Source organism: Aythya ferina (genome assembly GCF_964211825.1).
Source record: "Aythya ferina genome assembly, chromosome: 12".
NCBI classification, from domain to species: domain Eukaryota; kingdom Metazoa; phylum Chordata; class Aves; order Anseriformes; family Anatidae; genus Aythya; species Aythya ferina.
In genome coordinates, this window is record NC_140308.1 from 9390023 (window position 1) to 9405719 (window position 15697).

Consider the following 15697-nt stretch of genomic DNA (forward strand, 5'->3'; position numbering starts at 1 on the left):
TCAGACATTTTTTTATTTTAAATTAAATGTCAAGCTTCATTACTAAATTTTTTATCAGTGTTTTCCATGCCAGAGGCACATGTGTGTCAGCTGGCATTGGCTTTCATACTGCCAAAATAACAGTGAACCAAGAAAAGACAGCAGTTAAATTGGTGATACCAGTTATTTTCTGGGCAGTTATCATGGGGATATCACTGTCAATTTAATAAAACATTTCATAGCAGGGTGGAGATATGTTCCTCTATTCTGAAGTGTGGTCATAGGAAACTTGCTAGACAAAATGATATTACAATCTCTGTTTTTATTCTTTCTCTGTTATTAATCTTTGCTATATTTACAAGACAAGAAATGCATTTTCTTTGCCAGGACAGCAAATATAAGTTCAAATTCTGCATGTTCTCTTTCCTTCTTAACCCTGGGGACTTTATAACCAATTTTGCTGTACTATGTGCTACAATACTCTCTATAGTGGTTATCTCAAAATCCAGTAGAACAAGTATATAGAATCATTATTATATACATATATATATATATATATATATATTTCAATGGTAAGGTTTAACAGCTATTTATTTTTGGTCTTGAATTTTACCTTTTGTAGTAACCAAAATGTGTTATCTTCATTTTGCTCACAGGCCTCACCTAGAAGACTGATACACAGATGAATTTATTATTTAGCAAACTGCAAAGTCTAGCACTGTATAAATAACTTATGCTGAACATAATAGGGTATACACTCATAAACCAACTAAACTTTATCTTCTGAGCTTTTCACCACCCAGTGGCAGTTGCAGCTAGAATACAGCAGATGGCACAGAAAACACTACTAGCTGACACATTACTGTTGTAGATTTTCCCTGAATACATACACAAAAATGTTATAAGCCAAACCTTAAACAGGAGTTTAACCCAGAGTTTTGCATTGTCCATAGTGAGCATGTCTACGGAAAAACAATCTACGGACAATACATAGATGAAAACACTTAACTTTGGGGACCTATGTTGGCAGAACACAGCAATTCTTGGTGCATCACTGTAAAAGCAATTCCTTGGGTGGTATCAATCATCCAAGTTCCCCTGAATAAGCAAGACTTGACGTTCTTGACTAATTCCAAAGCCTGAAAAATTGTGTTACTTTTTTAGAGTGGCTTTCAGACTCATTTACTGTGTATCCTGCAGTACCTGGAAGCAGAAGGCAGCACCAGCTGAGTCCCTTTCAATGATGAGTTGAGAGGAAGTGACTTCCTCTCAGAAATAAAATGGGTCTCGAGTGTTTTTTGCACAGGCGAGTTCTAGATTAAACTTGGAAATTAGCAGTTCATACTGATTGTTTTGGGTTTTGTCCCCACATTCTGCAGCCCAGATAACCAGCAGTGGAAAAGACGACGACGCTGGCTGGGGAGAGCGCCCACACTTCCCTGCAGAGCAGGGCAGGCAGGGAGCGAGGGAAGAGGCAGCAGAAGGAAGGGCAAAAGCCGGGCGCTGTGAGGGCGCTCAGGGGGGTGAGCGAAGGTACTGCTGCAACACCACTAGCCAGGGACGGGCTCTGCTGCGAGCTCCTGCTGGGCCCAGCGCCTGGCAGAGCATCTGGACACAATGCCAGAGGAGGCCAGGGGCAGAGAAAACAGACGGGGCAGGATTTCTCCACCTGTTCAGAAGAGATCCAGGTAAGGCACTGGCACCAAAGTCGTGGCACTGAACAGAAACGCCTAACGCTGACCAGAACTTTCAGTGATCAGAGTAAATTATTCAGAATGTCCCCCTGTGGGACAGACAGTCCCCTCGTGGCAGACACAACTCAGGTGTGTGTCTGTACCACTTCATTTTTTCTATTGCGCTTTTGATAGAAGTCAATTGTCCTTTTAAGTGCTAAGGAGCACAGAGCTGCCCTCTGACTTGTGATTACAAGTCACTGTCCTTCGTGATTACAAGTCGCTAACTCAAGCAGCCGGTGGCTTCCTTCCCCTTCAATTCCTTTCTGTTTCTGCACTGAAATTTAATCATAATTTCCTTCCTCAAATAGAAGCCAGCTATAGTGGCTTTTGCTCGCCTATACCCTAGAGCAGTCACTCACCACTGCTTCTTTATAATTTTATCCTCAATTTTGAGAATATCTTGTTTTATCAAAAGGATACACAAAGGCTGACTAGAAATTGATGCAGCTGATCTCTTAAATGTGGTCTCACTCACCCGCCTTTCAAGTGCTGCAGCAACCCACTTCATCTGAGTTCTTTTTGATATCTTTTTACTAGTTTCTGTCACACTGTTGTTTGCTTTTTCCACTGCATTAAACACCAAACCAAAGCTGTCAGAGACAAAGTTTTATCTGCTCTTAAACCCCGGTACAATCTTTTTGTGCTGTATAACCCTCAGGGTCCATTTCTTTTTCTTAGCTTTGCTCTGTTCTGTCTCCAAGCCTGCCTTACGTTTCCTACAAATAAATTGCACAAGCCACTTAGCTGCCCTGGCTTCCCACCTTTCCCACCCATTTATCACTGGGCTTCTCTGTGCCAGCAAGTGAACTTCTCTGCTCTTGAGGTTTTAAATTAATTGCCAGTTTGCTTATCCTACTGCATATTTATTTCCACAGGCAAGACCTATTAAACCAGTGAGTATGTTACATTCCTATTTTAACTGTGAATAGTTTATAAAAAAAATATGTCTCACTCTAAGTGGTGCCAATCTCTCCGGATACGGCGGGAGGCTCACCTGGAGGTAGCTGACAGATTTTTTTTAAACCACTTTCATGCAAGATCTGGCTGCATTGTAATCATCCCCCATGTGAGTTCTTCTCTCTCACTCATTTCTGCTTCTCACAGCAATTCCTCGCTGGCACAAGCCTCACCACTGCATAAGACTGAGCACCAAGCACTACTTCCAGGGCCTTATTTTACCCTCATCTTGCATGCACGTGTCAGCGAAAGCCAGGCTGAGCTGCACGAGGGCTCCATGAGCCAGAGGGTTATGTCCCCAAGCATTTGATCGCCAGTCTCCATCTCTTCCCTGACAATTATAAAAAACGTTCACAGTTCCAGTGAGGAACTTTGCACTGTTCCATATTTATAAATGTTTTACTGTCTTTCAGAGAGCCTATAGATTCAGAAAGACTTCATAAACAGAATAGTAATAAAATCTAGAGATATTGGTTTGTGTTTTCATTGGTAAGATGCAGAAGACAATGAGTTATAAGGTTTATACTTCACCAAGGTGCATTAAATATTTCTTGTTAGTACACAACAGTTTCAGAAAGATAAAATCAATTCTGAATACACATTTTGTTTGCAGCCATACTGACTTTTTCTCAGTTGTACTTCTTTCGTTTCAGGTTAACATACGCATTGCTAGATTCCAATGCCTGCCTACACCAGTCCTGCAGGGCAGGCCTTCCTCCCGAGAGCTCCCTATCGAAGGCCTTTGCAAAAAAGATTGCTGATAGCAAAAGACAAATACTTCACTTCAGGGTCCACCTGTAAAAAACAGGAAATAAGTCACAAAACCCCTAACCTCCACTGACCAACAATCTCCGAAGTAGTAAAGAAACCAGTTTGCTGGATGAAGCTTCCTTTCACTTCACTATTTCTTGTCCTGTGACATTTGGCACACACAGGTGGGGCCCTGTGCTGCAGCAGAGTCCCCAAGCCTACCTTACCTTCTCTGTGTCATTTCTTTCTGTGTTGCCCCAGAGACCACAGAAACCTGGCCTCCAAAGGCCACACAGGACCCCAGGTGGAGCTGCTGACCCCAACGCTGGACCTGCAGCACGGAGCGGGGCGTATCTGTTAGAGCAAACCTCCAGCACCCCAGAGCTCTGGTGATGTTCTGACACGAGGCTTGCTGCCATCGCTGGTGGCAGGGGGGTGCCTAACCCCACACGCTGTGTATGGCACGGGTCAGTATTCCTTTACATAGAGTTGTGTGTATTTGTATTGATGTATCTCCAGGGATGCATGTTAACACTCGTTAGCAATCTGCTGGCTATCTTTAATTCCAAAAATACAATTAGAATTTGTGATAAATTCATGCAAGGACTAATGGAAATAAACAGAGAATCTGCCTTCACTGTCAGATGCTTTAAGGTCCTTGAAAGGTCAACACAAAATAAATCGCAAAATTAACTGTAAATGTAATTAAGGAGTCGCAGAATGAGAGGGAAAAGAACACAGAGATCAAATTTTCCATTTTACATCCTTAAACATTAACTCATCTGGCATCAGGAAGACTGAAAACACAGGCAGACACATAAGGGAAATGTTATAGACTTTTCAGTAACAATCTTGGACCCAATTATTTCCTAGTGCATGCACACATACTTGAAAAATATGTATGTACACAAGGCAGACAGCAGAATTTACCATCCTCCTCAAAAGTCTGCAAGCAGGTGAATAAATAAGAGACTCAACCTGGCCCCATTCCAATGCCTGAGACCACCTTTTGTTCCACAGAAAAAGACAGTTGGTAGCTCTAAAAATCAGAAAAATAGCCTGTGAGAATTTGGACATGTCATAAAATTCCCAGAGAACACTTTCTTGACACAGCAACTATAGAAACAGAATGAAGAGCCTCTCCATTCTAGCTCTCATTTCATTACATGGCATGTAAAAGAAGATGACTTCTGCCTTCGGGTCTCGGCACAACTCTAAAATATTTTTTATTTATATGTTTCATCTGTATTAGCAATTTAAAATTATTTTTCCTCTTGACAGATTTTATGCCTAAAGAACTAAATCACTTGATTCGAACCTCTAGAAAATATTTTAAATATAAATTTACCTGTCCTATAAATGCTAGCTGAAAAATGTTATACAGAACTTTATATGATATATTCAAAAATCCCATCCTTTTCATTAAAATAGCTTTTGGCACAGAAGAAGCTTTTTTGTTAGTAATTCTACGGTTATGTCCAAACTCAGAAAACCTTTAGTATCTTGCTGGTAATTCATTTCAGCTTAATCACATTCAAATCCATTGCCTGAAAATTGCCAATCTGAAAATTAGAAACTATTTTCACCCTAAGATTTCTTAGAAATGTGATTTAGTGAATATTAAATAACTTGAAAATCTAACCACCCACCATAACCCTGCAGGAATTCTGTTCACAACAGATCTCAAAACATCACTGATTTCATTCCTTCCCGTCACCCCTCCTTGAAATACAGCATTAAGATGGGGGAAAAATATCAAAATGAAGAAAGTAAAATGGGGGTACTGACACACAAAATCCATAAGGATTGAATGCCCTGGCCTGTACAAAGGGAAGGACACAGCAGTTGTGCTAATCCAGGCTATGATATGCATGTAATATCTCAGACTCTTCCATTAAAAATAAAATCCTTGCCCCCATGAGGTTAATCCTACTCACTGTACTAATGCAAGTAGATCCATAGGCAGTGAAACAATTTCTTGCATATGGCAAACACGAGTTGCCTTGAACCTGAAATCAGCCAGAACTGCTCCTCTTCCATTGAAGGTCAGTGGCAAGTGTCCTCCCTCAACCTCACAACCAGCCACATCCATTGCAACAGCATCATGTGTAACACATCCTGCTTATGGGCACTGCACTGGAATTCAAGACAGTCTTTACTTCCAGGAAAGAGCTCAGCATGGAACACTACAAAACAGACAATTCTGATTAGATATCAGGAAATGAACATTTATTTTTTCAAAAGAGTAATTTGAAAAACATTTCCATCAAAAGATTCTTTTTCTTCTCACTACATTTCAGAACAGTGCAAGCGGTGAAAGCATGAGATGCTTCCCATCAAACCCTAATCCCTCTCTCCTGCCCTCGTTTTCAGCAGCACACACAGATTTGTACAACCTCGAGCACCCAGTGGTGGAAACTCCCAGCAGGGCACTGCCTTGGCCCAGGGCCTGTTACAGTCAGCCCGGCCAGAAAGGCCAGACGCAGGGAATGCCCGGCGCTGCTGCCTCACGCAGGTGCAGGGCTGGCAGAGCTGGCCTTGGACCTGGCCAAGTCACAGGCAGGCAGCTATTTCCACAGCCATTTGGCAATGAGACCTCTCCAGCAGCTACCAGATGACCTCTCACTGCCACTACATCAGTGCTGTCACCACTGACAAGGCACACAACTTTGGACACTGAGAAGACTGCCCTGCTCCCGCAAACTGAGACTCATCTGTTTCGCTCGTCCTGAGGCATTTTATCCAAGAGTAATTATATAACCCAACTGACATTTATTTCATTACCACCTTTTCCATTAAAAAAAAATGATGTGATGAACAGTATCCCCCAAAGTCTTGTTACTAACACATTAAAATTTTCAGTCAAAAAGAGATCTCATTTAACAGCAAGATTTATTTTGCCTTCCAGAAATCAGCTGTCACAAAATGTCCAGGCGGGCAGCACTGCAGCCACCACACTTACGCATTGGTTCGGCACTGACCTCCGCGAACCTAAAATGAAACCACAGGAGATGGTAAGTAGAGCGGAGGAGGTCTGCCACTTCAGCAGACTCTACTAAACTGTACAGTTTGATAATGAAATCCCTGGATCAAAGAAAATGTAAAATCATACAAGAATAAAATTATCTGTCTTCAGCAAGGGCTTCTCACACTGATTGCCTGTTATTAGTAAAGAGGGAAACACCCACTGAGTGACGATGGCAGCTTCTTATGCTGCCGACTGTAACAAATGCCATCCCAAACCTTATGGAAGCGTACCTGCGCTCCTCGTCCAGCATGCTCCTCATTTTGAAAGGCTGGGGGAAAACTTTCTCAACAAAGTGACAGAATTCAGACTGGGCACACAGGCTGTAAATTACCAGAGACAGATGCTGCCTTGGTGCTGCTTTTTTTGTGATGTTATGAGAAAGACAAGTCAATTAAAATATAAACAGATATAAGCAGCAGAAATTCTGAGTATTTTTTGTCTTTGGCCCAGCCCTCCCAAATACAGCATATAAACAGACTTCTCTGTAATAAATCGTTTGCGGGAAAATCTCTAATGCAAATCTATTTTACCAAAACAGAAAAACAGATGCAATTAAAAAAAAAAAAAAAAAAAAACATAAATAATGATGTAAATAATCCTACACTATCTCCCTGACACATTACTGCTGAGGGACTATACTAGGTGTGCAAATGAGACTCCAGCCTGAATTCACCACAAGCAGGTTTTGTTCCGGAGCACAACTGAACCAGAAGAAAAGGAACCCCCACAATCTATGGAATAAAAGGGTAAAAAAAACTGTCCCATACACGTTTAACCCAGATCTGGAAATGAGTGGGGTGAGCAAAAGCTGGAAACATTTCGTGTAGATTCAAGATGAGCGAGCTGAGCACTGACAAGTACCAAGAAAGTCAGTATTAACTGTGACGATGCTTCTGTAAGGCCGTGCTGGATTGTACCTGGCATGTTGTACCATCCGACCCAGAAACAAATGTTCTCTGTCTCAAAAGTCATCCCAATTTCTCTGAAAATAAAGATTCCTCTGGGCAAGACTGTCACAGAAAAGGGCCTAAAAAGGGCTTAGACAGGATTTTTTTTTTTTTTCCAGAATTGCCAAATATGAAGCTGCTTACTCCAAAGTCAGGTAACAAGGCTTCTATATTTTCAACAGCTTTTTTAATTAAGTATGGGTTTTGCAGTCAAAGATAAGACTCTTAGTCTGTTCGAATTTAAGTTAGTATGGATCCTATGGCTAAATGTAAGGCACCATTTGGGAAAGACGCCATCACCAAAATTTGCAGAAGCACTAGATATTAGAATTTTTGAAATTTAACTGGAGAAAGTATTTTAATATCATTACATACAGTCTTGCATATATACTTGACCCTTCACGTGTGAATTCAAAAAGCCTGCACACAGAAACCCAGCTTCTGATGGTGTGAATGTGAGAATTTCTCTGTGCCTAACTAGATGACGAAGGGCCCTGAAATGAAGTCATACGGTTTCCATTTATTGAAGTGGTAGAGAAGTCTTTCATGGAGTCAAGTATTTTGATGGGTTGAAGAAATTAATCAAGAGGTAATTTTTGCAGAGAATTCTGAGGGGATTTTAGCATAGAAATTGGTTAATTAAGAACCGAGTTCCTATAATTTTGGTAAAAAGCGCAAGTACTGCTGAGCCATAATGAAATCTACTTGCAAATTTCCAGGAAACTTTCAACTGCCTCAGACCCACTTCATGCTTGCCTGAATTTAAAAAGTAAAAGAAAAAATAAGTGATCGATGACAGCAGCACACGTCTGACAGGAAGACCTGAGAGTTCACAAGCATTTTATCAACCCCAAACTTCATTACAACTCTGCGACCATCACTACTGAACCAAGGAGAAATTAAACAGCCTGGACATTGATGGCAAAGGTATTCCATTCCTATGCGAGAGAAGTTGCTCACAGGCCTGCAAACAAGAAGTGAAGGAGCCGCCTGCACGAGCAGTGTGGGGGGAAGCACCCCACCAGCCGGCTTCTGCAGGCACCAGTGGGGCCAAGAGGAGTGCACAAGAGAAAGGAATTGCCACTACAAGTTGGTTCCTAGAAAAATCCAAGCTGCTGCTAAAAGGACATGCCAGAAAGGCTGCATTTCTCACACGCTTTGCCTAAGCAGTTGATAACGTGTTTTTTCTGTTATTTTCGTACCTAAACGGCCCGTGATGAAAGTTCACATACAGCAGTCCCTGCTGCAGCCCTGCTCGCTCTATCTCCAGCACCGGGGCGTTTATCCCGTGTGATGGCAAACATTTCCGAGATCCCCGGCAGAAGCGTGCCGCCCTAGTGCAGCCGTGTTCCAGCTGTGCCTTGCACTAAATCCTGCAGGATCGCCCCGAGCCGCCCGCACCGCTTCCCCCGCAGCGCCGGCTAATCCCGGCCGTGCCCTCCTTTTTCCTTTCCTTTCCTTTCCTTTCCTTTCCTTTCCTTTCCTTTCCTTTCCTTTCCTTTCCTTTCCTTTCCTTTCCTTTCCTTTCCTTTCCTTTCCTTTCCTTTCCTTTCCTTTCTTTCTCTCCCTCCCCTCCCTCCCTCCTCCGCCGCCGCAGCTCCCCAGGAGCCGGCAGCCGCCTCCAGCTGGGAGCCCGAGCCCCTGCAGCGCTCCCGTTCCCCAGAGCCGGCACCGGGGCGGGGAAGGGGCCGGGCGGGACCCCCCTAGGCCGCGGCCGGCCCCCGGGGATGCGCAGCCCGGAGCCCCCCTCCCCGCGGCCTGCCCCGGGGGCGCCCCTCCTCTCCCCCCGGCGGCGGCGGCGGGCAGGGCCGGCCGGGGGGGGCCGCGGCGGCCGGCCCCGGCGGGGCGGAGGTCGGCCGCCTCCACACGCCCCCCGTCCAGCAGCCGGCGGCGGCTGAGGGAGGAGGAGGAGGCGGCGGCCGCGCCCGCCTCGCCTCCCGCCCGCCGGGGAGCCGCGGCTGAGGCGCATGGAGACAGCGGCCGGCGCCGCGGGCTGGGGTAAGGCGCGCTGAGGCGGCGGGGCTGCGTCCCCACGGGGCTCCGTCCCGACAGGGCTCTGTCCCGACAGGGCTGCGTCCCGGGGCGTGGGGCGCGATCCCGCGGCGGCTCGGGGCCCCCCGGTGCTCTCCGTGCCGAGGGGCAGCGGGGCGGGCGGGGCGGGCTGAGGGGAGCCCCGCAGCTCAGCGGGGGCTGACAGGAGAAGCCGAACCCCGCGGGGTTTGGGGGGCTCGGAAGGAAGCCCCGAGGTGCAAGTGGCAAATGCCGAGGCTCGGTGCGCCGGGCGCTGTGTGCCCATGAGGTGTGCTCCTGCCCCACGCAGCCCAGCGGCGCTGAACTGGGAACCAGTCCCTCGGTGGTACTGGGCGCCTGCCCCCCGACTGGGGACGACCTCCCAGCGATAATTACCATATTTACATAACCCGTTGTTGTTTATACGTGGGCTTCTGAACCCAGAGGCATTAAAGTCCTGTAGAATATCATTTCCTGAACGGGAGGGATTCCTGGAAGTATGAAGCAACGACTTGCTTATTTATTTTTACCCCATTCAAGCTCCATCTGTGTGCATATCGGGTCAGAAACGTGTAACGCTGCCCTAGAGAACAGGACCCTGTTAACCACACCGTGTCTTCATCTGACATCTGGTCCCCAAACAAAACCAAACTGCTATTAAGGACCTTTTTTTTGTTCCCTCCTTAGTTCTTTTCTTCCATCTTCCTCTGATCTCTGGAAGCTCCATCCGTATTGGAATAGGCAGCAATTATTCCAATCTCTGTAAGTAGTCTCTTTTTTTTTTTTAACTGCATTAATGGCATGCCTTGCAGTCATGTACAGCTGTAGGAATATTGTATTTAAAGTCCTCTAGCAGATAAACATCAATCCATTAAAAAGCAAATAGCTTCCTGACTAAGAAAACAACTGAGTTAACTGAAACTGACTCGAGCTTGTGATCTCTGTACAGGCAAAACTCGCAGAAATTAGAGAAAGAATTGCCTGAAATAGAGGACTGTACAACTAGTCCCAGGCACAAGTACTTCACTATTTCTTTTTCCAAAAAAAAAAAAAAAAAAAAAAAAAAAAGCTTCCTCCTTCTCAGCATTTTCTCCTACAAGAAATTAGCACATAGCTGCTGAAACTGATTGACAAATTGAGCACACTGACATCAGTCAGAATTTATGTCATTTTGGCACTCACTACTGAAACAAATGTGGCTAAAAATTACTTCCACTCACCGAAATACAACATAACTCCTGACATTTGACTTCCTTCCATTCTCCTTTTAATGACTGACTTTTGTAGTTATTACATGAAAGTTTTTTGAAATGAAAATATGACATTGTAAGAGCCAACTCTGCCTATGTCACTGGCTGTATTTCAGTAGAAAACCACGTGTATGCAAGGAATCACATTAGCACATCCAACCTCTTCGATAAAAGAATGCATAATGATAAAATACCTAACAAAAAATACCTAACAAAAATTAAACTACCAGGGTATCTCAGAGAAAGTGCTGCATCTCAAGAAAAGTCATACTGAAATGTTATAACTAGATTACGTCTTCTATAACAAAACTTTCAAGCCAAGATGTCCTTCATGGGTGAGAAATAATAAAACCTGAAATTTACAGAAACAGGCAGCAGGCAAAAAGTTCTCGCATTTACTTTGGAATACACATAAAGCATGACAGAGTCAGGCAGCTGTTATCTTCATAGACTGGAAAAACTACCAAGGTGAGTGTTTGCTGCATGCCCTACCAACTTGGAGGAGCTATTCGTATTGTCACCACCAGCATCTGTCAGCACTAGGTATTTGGAGGCTCTAACCCTAAGAGGCTCTATGGCAACTAAGAGCAGAGTTTGATCAGTAAAGTTGGTTACAGTGCAAAACCAAGTAAACGCAAACTGCTTTTCTTCAGACAGTCTGGTAATCCCTTAAACTCCTAAATAAAACCGTGCTAAAGTTGGGCTTGAGTAAGTGCAAAACTAGTAGCTGCTGATTAAAACTTTTCATCCTCTGTCTACCTAATGTATGACCAACTAGCATCAACTAAGTCATAGAAAATACAAAATAACACAAAAATGACAGGAAATTGTAAAAGCTAACATTGCTATAGCCACGTGTAGCAGTCTATAGATTTATTAAAAATTTCCTGTAGATATGGCAAAAAAAAATAAAATGTACTTGCTCATGTTGTTACAGGTTAATATTACAAAATATCATTTCCATTATTTCCCAAGATAACCATTATTTTAGTATTATGCGCACAATGACATTCCACAGCACTTCATTGCATACAAAGTCACTATGTGCTTAGTTTGGGAATTCAGAGCAGAGTAATACAGTTCTCTATCCAGTCTTTGCTTTTGTGTTTTTTGACCCTTCCCTACCACTGCCCCTCCCAAAGAGACCAGTTCTTCACAGCAAGACAAGTTAGGATTGCATTAACTGTATGTTAGAGGAGCTTTGTGAAGCAGGTATTGCAGCAAACATAGTTCAGAGTGGTCCAAGTATTGCCCTAATTTCCAAATGGGTGCCTACTTCTCTTCAAAGTTAAGTGTTGGTAAGACAGCTTTTCTGAGTTCAGTTCAGGTAGGCCCAATGTTCTGGCCTTCTTTGTGTTTAATTACTGTAACGTTTGGACTGTGAAATGTTAAATTATGTATTATATCTAATGAGTTAACACAATAACAGGCGGGTGTTAGCCAAAAAGAAAACCCCATAAAATGTGGCTTGTGCATTTACTGCAAACCCAGAAAGTGTCTCCTGTTACGTATGAATTCATGTATACCCAGTACTAGACCCATCTACTGTCCAAACACTGAATTTCCTACGTGAATGGAAATGCCCAGGAGCAGGACTGCAACTCTTCTCATGCCAGGTGTCCGCTGTGCCTTGAGAACACCGCATCTCATACAGGACAGAGAGGTGAAGTCACTCAAACCAAGTCCACGCAAGCTAATACCCAGGAATGGAGAGCTGTGTGACTTCAACCACACAGTACCAAGGCAGGTGGAGAATGTCAATGTTTAGTGGAACTTTCTGATTAGAAATAAAAATTGCAATTAGTTTTGTTGCTTTGCATATTGCAGAGAAAAAAAAACAACTGTATTTTTTAGCTTTTGGTCAGAAGATTGTTTTAATAAGTAGTAAGTCAAAATTCTCTCTCAAAAATGTTGATGTTATGAGTATTAATCATTATCAGTCAGCAGTCATGAACCACAGCCACCATGTAATAGATGAATGAAGGGGCCCAGAACTGTCAGAGCAGTAGAACAGCAGAGAAATATTTGTAACTAAATTGCCTTCCCCTCTTGCATGCTTCCTCCTCAGGAGGTCCTAGATTCACCTCTGAAGAAAAGTGTTTCAAGCGTAGGAAAAAAAAAAAAAGACTTTTTCAGTCAATTACACAGTCAATACTTATCAGCTATTTTAAGAACATAGCTATTTTACAACTGTCAAGTGACTGTATAGTTTTGTATTTAAATATTAATATGTCTTGATGATAACCATATTTAACTATAATATCTCAGCTGTTACATCTAAGAGCACAAGGAATGTCCACAGATTTGTAAAATGTTCATTTTGGCACAGAAATCAAGAAAAATAGAACTATAAAATATGCAGACTGTTTAAAATTCAGCCTTAAGACTCCTGTGTTATAACCTTTGCTCGTATTAAACAGTGTTATCTCACAAAATCAAGAAGGAACAAAAGAGCTCACACTGCGGCTTTCTGTATGAAAGCAAACCCAGCCAGGCACAGGGACAAACTCGCGTTAAGAAAACGGTGCAGCAAATCCTTATCCTACGACCAGTAGGCCCCTGACCAGACACTTTGGCTGCTGTCCCTCACATCCAGCTCCCACAGCTGGCTCCCAGCTGTGTCACTGACTCCAGCACTGCGAGCTGTGCTCGGACACCCCAGGAAGACAGTGGAAGGTTGAGCAAACTCAGAAGCAAGGAAATCTTTCTGTACACAGCAAGAATAAATTACTCTCTCCCCTGCTATAGACTAGGGAGTCTTTAGCTCTTGTTCTTGATAGAAAATCCTGCATTTTTTCCCAGAATGGTCTCCAAACCCAGCCAGGTTAATACAGTCGGCTAGATAGCAGTATTCAAGGAACGTAACATCAAATTCGTGTGCACGTGGAGCCCAGTGCCTCAGTTCAAACAAGAGAAGGAACTGGCTGTGTAGGTATCTTAGAGTGGTCTGTTAGCTGCACCAGCTGTGAGACATACAGAGGGACAAGAGATTGTTTCTAGCCTGTGTGTGACAGCTCTGCTGCAAGCTGTGGAGCCAGGATGATGCCAGGATGTGCTGTGGAGCGAGTGATGGGTGTGCACTAAGACTTGTACCCGCAGGATGCCTTGAGAAGTGTCAGCGACCGAAGCACCACCATCTGCCACTCACTTCCAGCCTGTCTAGCCACAGAACGCCAGAGACCACGTAGGTCTGTGATGCCAGGCAATGGGGCAAGCGCACGCTCTACTAGCCTCCTCTTCTCCAAATACACAGCAAAGTTTAATCTAGAAAAATTGGCTCTTTCTTTTCTTCCACTGTCTTCTTCTCATAGCGTGGATGTTTTCTGATGGCACCAGAGGCTCCCTAATCCCCTTCCTTCAAGGTGCAGCCCATATCTCCCCACAGTTTCCCATGCAGCATTTCAGAATGTGCAGAATGAAGGACATTCGAATGCTTCCAGAACTGTAACTTAGCATTCTTTGTTCTTCTCCCCTAATAAGTCATATCCTGCTCAGTATCCTTCTGCCATCAATTTATTTTGTGATGGCTTGGTATCATTTCAGTTATTCACATCAGGAGTGTTTTTTCACATTTTAATTTATTAGATTGGATCCTGCACTAGGAAGGTATCTATTTCTCACCAAGCCTGACAATTTCTCATTCTCCTTTATGAGGATGTAGGCTGACTATTCCAAATCATTCATTTCCACTTTAGCTACTGACTTGATTCCTCAGTTTCAGCAGCTTCTCCCCACTCCTACCTCCCATGCCTGATTTTTGTTTATTTTTAGTGTGGAGAACAATAGACTGAAATTCATTCCGTGCAACTACTAGGCAAAAACACACAGATTAGAGACCAATCCTGCTCCCTTTTACATAGAAATTATGCTTTAGTTTTTGAAAGGAACTGACCACACTGGTACAAGGAACAAGACTGGAATAAGAGCAGGAGGGAAGTTGAGTTTTAGAAGTGTTGATCACTATTAATTCTGTCCTTCTGTCACTTCATAACTGTGTAATGACTGAGCTAGATGTTAAAGCATCTAAAGCTTCCCAGCCACCTCTCATTCAACATTGAGGGGTAGACACCTAATTGATTAGCAGCTCTTGTAAAGTCTACTCACAGTGTCTGTCTTCAGATGCTTTGAAACTTTGGCTGCAAATTCAGAGCTGGCAGAAGCAAGCAATTCAGTTAGCTTTGGCAGCATTCAGGCAAATAGTAAGTTTGGTTGCAAAACTGAATCCATACAACTCGCTACAACTTCCTGAAACATATTTTATTTTTTTTAATAACGTCATTGACACACCTACAGTCTTCAAGAGTCTGTGTGAAGATAATTTGTTGCAGCCTTTCAGACAAAGCCACCTGATCACCATCTAGTCTCAATGCAGATCTTGCTTCTACAACACTTTCTTTTCTGGGCCTAAATTTCTTATCTTTAATTGTTATTTTTAGCTGCAAGCACGTTAATCCCTTCTCTATTATTAAAATGGAGATTTTCCTTTCAGCAATTGTGTTACTGCATTAAAAGACTACATAAGTAAATAATGAAATACATGCGTTTTGGTCACTTTTTGCTTTCGAATCTCTTCTGTTGGCAATTAGTCTTTGTTTAGTTTCAAGGTTTAAGAGAAACAGCTCTCCAAGCATACAGTCTTGACAGGTTTTCAGCATCCTCACTTTATTTGGATTTAGCTACACAGTTGTGACATGATTACTTCTACCAGTATGATGGACACTTAAAGACCCAACTGAGACCAAAGCTTTATTGTGCTAGGTCCTGGACAGAGAAATGGGCCCTGTCCTTCCAGATTGTATAGATAAGACAAAAGGTTGGAAGAGAAAGAGAGTGGCAGAGAAATTAATTGCTTTGGATTACACAGCAGTTTAAAGAGAAAGCCAGGCTCTCCGGGCTGCTGGACTGCTATCTGTCCTTTGCTTGGCACACACACCCCACAAAGAAGAGCAACAAAAATTAGCTATTTGGGATGACTTTTATGCATCGCTTGAAGTGCGTGTTAAACTATGCTAATAATCCAGCTCCTCGCACTAAACACAT

At 43.3% G+C, this 15697-nt stretch overlaps 2 protein-coding genes across 4 annotated transcripts in view; one reads left to right on the forward strand and one right to left on the reverse strand.

The window, feature by feature from the left end:
• LOC311443512 (uncharacterized protein) overlaps positions 1–15697 on the reverse strand; it is a 78812-nt gene that overhangs the window by 14053 nt on the left and 49062 nt on the right. For all 3 annotated transcript variants that reach the window (XR_014697294.1, XR_014697295.1, XM_084533769.1), the window contains one exon: positions 593–642. Coding sequence is in view for 1 of the 3 variants with exons in the window: in XM_084533769.1 (XP_084389895.1) it covers positions 593–642 (50 nt within the window). In the remaining 2 variants the exon portion in view is untranslated. The remainder of the gene's footprint in view (positions 1–592; positions 643–15697) is intronic.
• BEAN1 (brain expressed associated with NEDD4 1) overlaps positions 9030–15697 on the forward strand; it is a 51577-nt gene continuing 44909 nt past the window's right edge. Inside the window, exons 1-2 of the mRNA XM_084533764.1 lie at positions 9030–9395; positions 10095–10169. Coding sequence (XP_084389890.1) covers positions 9365–9395; positions 10095–10169 — 106 coding nt within the window. The 5' untranslated portion in view covers positions 9030–9364. The remainder of the gene's footprint in view (positions 9396–10094; positions 10170–15697) is intronic.